Below are 10,282 nucleotides of genomic sequence, written 5' to 3' on the forward strand. Positions count from 1 at the left end.
TTTTCGCTGCCACTGCCGCCATCCGCGCTGTCGCTGCCGCTGCCCGCCTGCGAAGGGTGCTCTGAATGGCTCCTGCAGCAGCAGGCGGGCGCTGCCACTGCCCCCATGCTTGCCAGGGCCCACACCACCGCAGACAGGTGTGAGGGGTCCATCTCACCAACTCGCGCCTCGCAGGCACACGCGTACGCGGCGACCCAGCGCACAGGCACAGGCGGCGGCGGCGGGTCAGGCGCCGCGGCGCGGCGCCGGCGCTGCTGCTGCTGCTGCGGCTGCGTGTCCGAGGCACCGTCGGCTCCACCAGGCTGCTGCTGCTGCTGCTGCTGCTGCTGCTGCTGCTGCTGCTGCTCGTGCGGCTGCTGCAGGGCGGGCAGCACCGCAGCATGCTGCCGCTGCTGCCGCTGCTGCAGCACCTGGGCGAGCGACCGCGGTCCGCGCTCCGCCCGCCGCGGCCGCGGCTGCGGTTGCGACCGACCCGACAGCAGCAGCGCCCTCCGCCGCGCCCTCCGCGCCTCCCGCCTCTCCTCCCGCGCGCGCCACCGCTGCCTGTACCACAGCTGCTGCATCTTCGCCACCCCCCACCCAATCGAGGCCAGCCGCCGCGCGCCACACGTCGGCAGGTGGCGCTGCGTCGCCGCCAGCAGGTGGTGCATCAGCGGCGGCGGGGGCCGGCGCCCGCAGGCCGCGCACGCGTGGAGGATGGCCTGCAGCTCGCGTGGGCCCCAGGACGACAGCGCGAGTGCATCTGGGTCGAGCACCGCATCCAACAGGTGGCCCGCCAGCGGCCCACCGGGCAGCAGCTGGGCGGCCTGCAGCACGGCTGCCGCCTCTTGGGGCGTCATGCTCGGGAGGAGGGCTGAGGCGCGCGCCGCTGCCGCAAGCGCCCACTCGGGCTCGATCGCGCCTCCGGCCGCCGCCGCGCCGCTGCCGCCGTTGCCGCCGTTGCCGCCGCTGCCGCAAGCGCGCGCGAGGCGCGCTGTACCCCACACGACGCACGAAAGCTCGTGCGGCGAGAGCGACGCGAGGTGGCGCCGCGTCTCCGCCTGCAGCGCGGCGAGCATGGCGGCCGCCGCGGCGCGGTATGGCGCACTGGCGCCGCTGCCGCCGCCGCTGTGGGGCTCCAGCCGCCCCGCAGCCCACGCCGCCATCGCCAGCCCCTGCCGCGTGAACCGCGGCAGCCGCTGCGCGGCGCCCGAGAGAGCGGCGGCGAGCCACGCGCCGCCCGGCCGCTCGCCGCTGCGCGCAACGCCCCACAGCGTGAGGAGCACGTCCCGGTCGCTGCCCTCCCGCAGCCGCCCCCCGCCCTGCCGCAGCGCAGCCTGCAGCCACGCGGGCGCCGCGCCGCCGGCAGACGGCGGCAGGGATTCATAACTCCCCAGCGCCTCCATCGCCGCGCCGCCTCCGCTCTCCTGCCCATTAGACGGGTCGTCCAGCCCCAATACCGCCAGCGCCCCGGCCAGCCCCTCTGCGTCGACGCCCTCCGCCTCCGCGCCGCGGTCGCGCATGAGCCGCCACAGCTCGTCCACCCAGCCCTCCGACGGCCACCGCCCGCGGCGCGCGGCCGCGTAGACGAGGAGCGACAGGCTGCGCGCCGTCGCGCGCGGCAGCAGCAGCTGCGCGGCGGCCGCGGCGCGGTCCGCGAACGCCTGGCCGGGCGCGTGGTTGAGGCGGCAGAGGGCCCAGGATATGGTTGCCAGCTGCTGGTGGTCGCACTCCCCCAGGCGAGGGGCCGCCGCGGCCTCGGCCGCCGAGAGCCACCCGGGCGGCGGCGCGGCGCGCAGCGCGGCCATTGCCCAGAGGACGCTCGCCAGCTCCTGAGCGTTGAAAGCCTGACCCCTGCCGTCGCCGCCGCCGCCGTTGCTGCTGCCTTTGCTGCTGCCGTTGGCGCCGCTTCTACCACCAGCACCGGGGCTGGCATGCCGCTCTCGCAACTGGTGGGGCCGAGGCGGCAGCAGCATGCCGCGGCTGACCTCCAAAAACTCCTCCTGCCACGCGCGCAGCGGCGTCAAGCAGTGTTTCTGCCACTGCTCCCACCGCTCCTCCTGCTGCTGCTGCCCCCGGCTCTCAAGCGCCCGCTCCTCCTCCCACTGCTGCAGCCGCCCGAGCGCCCAGGCCGTATTGGCCAGCTCTCTCGGTCCGGACGCCGCCATCACGCGCCGCGCGGCCTCCACGACAGCCGCCACGCTGCGCGCCCCAATGTCCAGGTCCGCCTGCAGGTTGGCTGTGCCATGGGCACCCATGGTGACCTCTCGCGCCCCCAGGTCTGGTAGGCACGACAGGAAGCCGTCCAGCAGCTGCCGCCGCAGCGCCGCCCGCTCCCGTTGCCGTGCTGCGTGCACTGGGACGCCCCCGCCGCGGCCGTCCGCCAGCGGCGCGAGCTTGCCTAGCGCCCACAGCGCCTGGGCCGTCTCATGGGGCGCCAGGTTGTGTGCCTCCTGCTGGAGGAGCCCCTCCACGGCCTCCATGCAGAATGCAAGCTCTGACCAGTCATCATCGGCTGCTGCTGCCGCCGCGCACGCGCCCGCAGCCGCCGCTGGTGGCCCTGTGCCGCCGGCCGCCAGGGGCCGCAGGAGCCCGCTCGCCTCGGCGATGCGCGCGAGGCGCACGGCCGCCGCGGCCGCGTGGACGCGGCCCATGTGCGGCCGCAGCGCGCGCAGCACGGCAGCCAGGTCGGGGGCTTCCCGGCAGCTTCCCAGGGCCGTTGTGATGCAGTTGCCGCGGATGGGCGCGCCGTTGCCGCGCGGCAGCGGCCGCGTGAGCAGCGCGTAGCTGCAGCCGGGTGCAGCGGCGCGGAGCGTCTGCACTGCGCGAAGGACGGCGGGCAGCTGCCTTGCCGGCATGGTGGCCCAACTGGCGTCGACCAACTCGAGGGCAAGCAGAACATAGGCTTCCAGCTGGTGCTGGTGCTGCTGCTGCTGCTGCTGCTGCAGCTGCTGCTGCAGCTGCTGCTGCTGTGGGTGCTGTTGCTGCTGCTGTGACCCTTGGTGAATTTGGTGCTGCTGTTGCTGCTGATTGTGGTTATTGTGACACGGCTGCTGCTGCTGCTGTTGCTGTCGTTGCCGCCGCGGCTGCTGCTGCTGCGCCACAAGGTCGGCCGCGAGGCAGGCAGCCTGAACCACGGCAGCGCCCCCGAGGGCCCCGCAGCTTTGTTGCCGTTGCAGGGGCAGCAGCAGCGTGTGTCCATGCTGCCAAGAGGAACAACGGGACAGCTGCTGTAGCAGGTCATCTACCGCGCCCCAATGGGTGCCGGCCGGTTCCTCTGCCGATGCAGCGGCTGTCGAGCTTGCTGCCCCTGCCGCTGCTCCCGCTGCTGCTGCTGCTGCTGTGTCGACGACGGCAGCGGGACGCTCCACCGCGCGCAGCGCAAGATGCTGTCGCCCATGACAGCGCTCAGAAGTGTCCCAGCATTCGCATGGTCTCCGCTGTAAAATTTGAGGTGCCCCTGAGAGCAACCTGCAAGATCAGATGGATTTGAGTTGGTCACACCGAGCCCTTCGCGACACACTGCTCCTTCAATGTAACACATTGCTGCTCGTGGAGTTATGTGTCCCCTCACCAGGCCCGCGGAGGCCGCGTGCTGCGACCAAGCCCGGCTCCGTCATGGACGCGGGGCCGCATCCAGCAAAGAGCCGCTAAATAGATTCTAGCTATACAATCATCGTGTGCGAGCCTGCAAGCTCGAAGAAAACCCAAGCTGCGAGTGGGAAAGCCACCATAAGAGCAAGCGGAGCGCTGCTGAATATCTGTACTTGGGCACTCTGTCTGTCAAACCCTGATGGGCCCCACGAAGGGTTGTGAGCGTCTACTCCTAGCAGATTGTCGTCAACGAGGAGGCTGACCGTCGCTCCGGTACCATATGTCGCTCAGGGTTGGGAAGCTGCGGGGGAATCAAGCATGATATGATACTTATATGAAAATCTCATTTCAAAGCGCATGAAGGCCCCCACGACGACGATGGCGACATAGGCTGGGTCGCAGTACTCATTGCGCGCAGCTGCTTTGGTGCACCTTCTGCAGCCGCCAGCTTTTCACCACTCCTGCACATCAGATTGCCACTCCCTTGCACGATATTCTATGTGCAGCCCGCAACACTGATATGGTGAACTGACGGCACGGGTTGGCTTGAGTTGCCCACTGTTACCAGTACCAGGGAAACCAGCAAAGGCGGGAGAAAGTGCCACCAGCGTGGAAAATTCATGCGCATGCCGGATGCAGAGGCCTCCCAGCATGGGCAGCCGCGCTGCGTCCCACATAAGGATGCACATGCAGCCAGCTGATGACCAGCCACGGCCCAGGCCCCACCGCATGCGGCGCAAAGCTGCGCAGGACCGCAGTCATACGTGGCTCTGCACCCTTGAACGTGGTGCCACGCACGTTGCTTGCCACAATCACCGGCACCTTGGTACCAAAGCAATCCTGCAAAACTCCAAAAGGCATGCACAGCATGCAATATTGTCACAAATACGTGGGGGCCGCCGCCGGGGAGGCGTGCTTGCAAGTGCGATGTCTCCACTGAAAAGGTTCCGCCGCAGCGCCCCCACTAACGCGCGGCACGCAAATAGAGTACGACAGCAAATCCTGCAAAATCAAAGGGCCACTGCCAGGGAGTTTGAAATTAGGACAAGGGAATCAAGAGTAATTGCAGCATGCATGGCCGTGCGTGACTCAGGCACACGCGATGGGCCACCGGCCTTGTGTGAGTGCACGTAAGATGATCCACCACCATTGCAACGCGGGGCGCACGGTTGTTTCAGGCGGATGCCGGGCTTTCTGGCGATGCAGCTCAAACGCTGGTCCAAGGGTGTGGGCATGCGGCCACCTGGACGGCAGGAGGTGCCCCCAAACTGGGCCCGCCTCCCCCCCTCCCCAAGCTGCACACATACCCCAGAACCTTCGACGAGCCACGCCACTACACCCCGTGCCCACACTCGCACCCTCTCCCAATTGTTCACGCCTCTGCTGGCCTCGCACGAGCAAAGGCGCTTTCACGCCCAGTGGTGCCTGCCGAACAGGCCGGTGCGCCGGCCCCCGACGCGGTTGATGATGTCATCATGCTGGGCGTGTGACGTCACCGCTTGAGCGACTTGTAGTAGAGCCCAATGTAGCCATGGGCTGGGTCGTCCCAGCTCCAGTCCTGCGGTTCAGAGCGGTGGTTGCCGGGCATAAGATTGATCCTCGGCATGCACAAGATTGATAACGGCGTGCGCTGCGACGTGCAGCAAACCCAACCAAAACTTCAACAGGGTGACAAAGGTCCCCGCATAAACTCACCTGCGTCATGACGCGCGCCACGAGCTCGTCCCAGAAGTCTTTGTCGCTGTACCAGGCCGACAGGGCGCGGTTCAGCGCGTAGTCCATGCCCGCGGTGTCGGTGCTCTCAAAGGAGAACCCGTTGGGCTGCAGCCCTGGGGGCGATGAAAGTGGAAAGTGCATGTATTAAGGTCATGGGCTGATGAGCCAACGGCAAGGGTGGGTTGAGAAAGGTTGGGGTTGCGAGGGTCTTGCGTGTATGGCACGGTCAAGATAAGGAAGGCCCCAGCAGCTGCTGCAAGGGAGAGCCCTTGCCCAGCCCTCTGTCATCCTGCGTGACAGGTTGGCAGCCACGCCGGCCGCAGGCTAGACGCAAGGGTGGCCCAGTCATTCCGCGGCCACTAGAGGTCTCCCCTTCAAGCACTGGCGGGTGGAGGTTTGGGGGCGTGCAGGCGGCTGAAGGAGCAGTGCGGGCGGCGGCAGGGCGACGCTCACCCGCTGCTGCCGCGCGCTCCTCGTCGTGGTCAATGTCAAAGACTGTGTCGTTGAGGCCGCCAGTCTTGCGCACCACGGGGATGGTGCCGTACCTGGGCCGTGCGCGCATGGGGAGCAGAGGGGCGAAGCAGGGTGCCAGGGGTGAACGGAGCGGTACATAGAAAAAACTGGTTATGGATACAGGCACAAATTGAAAGAGCACAGGCACAATCTGACGGTACCCAAGCTGTCAGCCAGCTGTTCAACTGGGAGCACATGTTGATTGAGGGGTCCAGGATGCCTGGCACAATTCGTCACTTAGCTCGCAGGCTGCTGCAGCGCCCACAACCCCCTCCCTCTGCAAGACCACACGCACGTGCACACTGTGCGCGCGCCGCCCCGCGGGCCCACCCCCCCAGCTCCCATCGCACCTCATGGCCACCATCTGTGTGAGTCCGCAGGGCTCGAATATGGAGGGCACCAGGAACATGTCTGACGCGGCGTAGATGAGGTGGCTCAGGGGCTCGTCGTACGCAAACCACAGGCCGGCGCGCTCGGGGTAGGTGCGCACCAGCTGGTCGCGCAGCGCGTTGAACTCGCCCTGCGTGGTTCGGGGGGAGAGGGTTTGTGGGGAGGGGGAGGGAGAGGGGGGGCCGGTTGAGGGAGGGTTGAGGGGGGAGAGGTGGGAGGTGAGCGATGCCATGGGAAGCGGGGTGCGTGAGTTGGCTGGGATAGAGCAGGAGTTGGGATACGCACGCGTGCGCGCGCGCGCGCGCGTGTGTGTGTGTGTGTGTGTGTGTGTGTGTGTGTGTGCGCGCGCGCATGTGTGTGTGTAAAGGTTATTGGTATATCAGGGCCCCCAGCGCATGCTGCTGCAGCGCTACACATCAACACGGGAGCAGGCAGTCGGCACCGCCTGCAGCCAATGTCCTCTCCCGCCCCGCCCCACCAGCCCCACCAGCCCCACCAGCCCCACCTGCACGCGGCCGTCCGGCGCGCTGCCAAGCAGCACAAACTGCCCGCCGCGCTCCAGCGTCCTCCAGGCCGCATGCTTGATGAGGTGGATGCCCTTCTGGTGCACCAGGCGCGTCACAACCGACACGATGGGCACGTCCACGTCGGCAAGGCCCAGGCGGCGCCGCAGCTCCTTGCGGGCGGCGGCCTTGCCCTCCTTGTGGTTCTCTGGGCCATACTGTTTTGAGGACCAGGGAGCGGGGGTGGGCGTTGGGGGTGAGGTTGGGTTGGGCGGAGCTTGGGTCATGGGGCATCCGAAGAAAGAGGTGCAGACAGATGGGGTCTCAGCAACACGAGGGCAGATCGCCTGCAAACACCGCTGAGGAGCAGCGACCCCTCAACCCAGCATTCGGCCGTCACCACAACCCGCTGTCGGCGGCCGCCGAGCGTGATGAGTGCGGCGGCCGCGGCTGGCGCCGTCTCGGTCTCTGTGGGGGCCCCCCACCTGCATGGGCAGGAACTCGTCAGCGCTGGGGTCCCAGATGTCCTGGTCGATGCCGTTGCGGATGCCGTACATCTTGGACAGGTGCGGCGCGATGGCAGGGCTGCCGCTGACCTGTGTGGGCGTGAGGGTGCGCAGTATTGTGTTCATTGGTGCGGATGAATGACAACGGCCGATGCTAGGGTGGTGATGAGGGTGGCCACGAAGCACCGGTGGCGGTTTTGAGGGTGCATTGACGTGAAGCGCGTCGCGTGAGGGCCGGGGGCTGCTGAAGGGCCAGAACCCTCCAGAGGACAGCAACCAGCCAGGCATGAGTGGCAACAACACAGCACATGGCGTTTGACTTACGCATAGGTTGTGGAGACAAAAACAGCTTTAAAGCGCGGGGCGCACTGGCGGCGCATGCGCGCGCGGCCGCACCTCGCGCGCGTATGTGGGCGACACCGTGGTGGCGACGTCGCAGGCCGCCATGGCGCGCGCAATGAGGTCCGCCCCGTAGTTGAGGTTGTGGATGGTGAACACGCAGCCGGCGCCGTTGCGGTTGCCCCAGCAGGCGGGGGCGGACTGCCAGTCGTGGGCGTGGATCACGTCCGGCCTCACGTTGCGGACCTGGGAGATGTGTGGGGGGTGGTGCGTGTGTGTGTGTGTGTGTGTGTGTGTATCAGGGGAAGAAGGGGTTACATGAGGCGGGGCGACGCCAGGTGGGCGTTGTACACAATCAGAGGTTGGCTGTGTTGCGCCACTGGTCTGTGCCAGTGTGCTATCAGCGTGCAAAGGGGGGGGGGTGCGCGAAGGTAGCCCAGGCGCTCGCTATTCCTTGCAATCAGCGATGACTTCTGCCCCAAAAGCCCCGACCGGGAGATTCAAGGGCGGGCTGGGATCTGGGTGGCTCACGAGGCGGTCTGCAAAATCACCCAGATAACGCCTGCCATGAAATCACCAAGCTTGCCGTCATGCAGGTGCAGAATCCCGAGATATCAGCCCCGGAAAAAAAAAACGCCGGCGCAACCCCCGGGCGCGCCGCTCACCCTGAGGTACTCCAGGGCTGCGCCGCAGAAGAACCCAAAGCGGACGTGGTCGTCGTTGCGGCCGTAAATGCAGCCGCGCCAGAAGTGGCCGTTCTCCGGCTCCAGGAACGTGGTGGGCAGGCCCTCGACCTTTGGGTGGGGGGGAAGGGAAGGGGTTGCGGATGGTTGCGCGAGTGGCTTTGTTGCTTTTGCGTGTGTGCTCATGTGCATGCCCTTGGTGGGTCGTGCAGCTGTGTGTGCGTGCGTGCCTGCGTTCGTTCGTGAGTGCACACATGCGTGCGTGTGTGTGTGCGCGTGTGTGCGCGCGCTTTTGGGGAGGCCTCAGCGGATGCTATGGGAGATGGGCTGCGGCAGCAGCGCCACCTCAAGCAGTCAGGGTGATACAAGGCGGACGCGAGTTGCGTGCCGCCCAGTCTCGCCACACCAGCAACCAAGGCCTACAAGTGAAGGGACAAGCTGCATTCAACCCCTGTGGGTGCCCACGCCCGCGGTACGCCCCAAAACCCCGCTCACCTTGCCCTTCCAGACCTTGACTTGGCAGTTCTCAAAGAAGAAGGACCCGTCCTGCACCAGGTCCTCCACCTTGGGTAGGTAGGTGGGTGCGGCGCCAGTAGAGGGACCGACGATTGTTGTTCGTTGAGACATACGGTGAATCAGCTGGCTGCAACGCAGGTGCGCTGGCGCTGCAAGGCCGAGCAGCCCGACCGCTGGCCGGAGGCGGCCTTGCCAGCTGAGTGCCCACGGCGGGGCTGCACCCCAGCCGTCCCCCTTCCTGAAAGCACTCCCCTTCAAGCTCCGCCCTTAGTTGCAGGAGTTAACGGCTTCAGATGTGCGATGCGCTGGCGGCTGCGGCCCACCTGGTCGTAGTTGATGACGTCATACTTCGGCACCAGCACCTCCACGCTGTGGCCCTCGTCCTGCACCGCGCGGCCCAGGGCCGTCACAACGTCACCCATGCCCCCGACCTTGAGGTGGGAGGATGAGGTGGGGGTGGAGGGGGGCGGGGAAGGCTGTTGAGGGCAGGCTAAGGGCAAGCGTGCATAGGATTTGGACTGCAAACAGCTGGCAGCCCGGCGAAAGGAAACAAGGTGCCCTAATCCCACCCTGAAGATAAGAGGGGGCCAGGGCCGGCGGAGCAGCAAGTGGCTGAACACAGACAACAAGCCTGTGGGCCGAGTCACATGAAGGAAATCAAGGCAGTGCATCGACGCCTACGCAGGTGCAAGCGCACGCACCCACCTTTGCGATGGGCGCCATCTCCACCGCCACGTGCACTACCTTAAGCACGGGGGCCTGCCCCCTGCCGCCGATGACTGGGATGTGGTAATCCAGGCCGCCGTTGTCGTCGGCGAAGCCCTGGCCGCCCGGGGCGTCCTGGAACACCAGGTCGATGGCGTGGGCGTCCTCGGGGACCTGGGGGTGGGGTGAGTGGGGTTGGGTGTGGGAGTGTGTGGGGGTGTGTGGATGTGTGTTCGTGTGTGGATGTGGATTGTGTGTGCATGTGTGTGTGTATGTGTGTATGAGGTTGGGTGTGGGGGGGTGTCGATGTGCGCTTTTGTTTGTGCAGTAGTGGGCATGTGTGCATGTGTGCATGTTTGTGGGTTCATGCAAGTTTCATGAGTGAGGTTGTGTATGCATTCGTGTGGGTTCGTGTGTGGAAATGTGCGTGCGTGCGTACACCCGTGTGTGCGATGGCAAAGATTGTACCAGTGTTGAGCTGAAGGGCGGAATGCGGGGTCGGGGTGTTGGGACTTCGACGGGCTTGCAGGTAAGGTCTCGATGGAAAGCGCAGAACGCCGAGCGCATGCGATTGGTGAATGGTCCAGGCACGTACACATCACCAATCGCAAGCCTCCCGGCCCACATCAGGCCCCCATCACCAGGCGAAAGAAGCAATGCAAGATTACGCTCCCTTTGCAACAGGGTTGAGACACAGGGAGACACAGCCCTGTGTACAAAGCAAAACCCTGGGCGTGGCCAAACAACGGTTTCAGCCACCAAATGGCCGAGGCACCCCTTGGCCGACCCTGACCCCACTAATCCACTGTGGCGACAGGAAACCCCCCCAACCCCACAC

General features: G+C 66.3%; 2 protein-coding genes across 2 annotated transcripts in view; both read right to left on the reverse strand.

Annotated features, from left to right (window-relative positions):
* MNEG_9166 (hypothetical protein) overlaps window positions 1-2,837 on the reverse strand; it is a gene marked incomplete at both ends in the record, with an annotated part of 3,876 nt that extends 1,039 nt beyond the window's left edge. Inside the window, one exon of the mRNA XM_014042361.1 lies at window positions 158-2,837. Coding sequence (XP_013897815.1) covers window positions 158-2,837 — 2,680 coding nt within the window. The remainder of the gene's footprint in view (window positions 1-157) is intronic.
* A 2,228-nt stretch (window positions 2,838-5,065) lies between these two features.
* MNEG_9167 (hypothetical protein) lies at window positions 5,066-10,011 on the reverse strand (the record flags this gene model as incomplete). Its single annotated transcript, XM_014042362.1, has 12 exons — window positions 5,066-5,131; window positions 5,269-5,402; window positions 5,743-5,834; window positions 6,153-6,322; window positions 6,698-6,913; window positions 7,181-7,291; window positions 7,598-7,786; window positions 8,206-8,334; window positions 8,719-8,787; window positions 9,063-9,170; window positions 9,445-9,618; window positions 9,958-10,011. The coding sequence occupies 12 exons, from the start codon at window positions 10,009-10,011 to the stop codon at window positions 5,066-5,068; spliced, it is 1,512 nt and encodes a 503-aa protein (XP_013897816.1).
* Between the last annotated feature and the right edge of the window lie 271 nt (window positions 10,012-10,282).

Source organism: Monoraphidium neglectum (assembly GCF_000611645.1).
Source record: "Monoraphidium neglectum strain SAG 48.87 unplaced genomic scaffold scaffold01842, whole genome shotgun sequence".
Taxonomy (NCBI): domain Eukaryota; kingdom Viridiplantae; phylum Chlorophyta; class Chlorophyceae; order Sphaeropleales; family Selenastraceae; genus Monoraphidium; species Monoraphidium neglectum.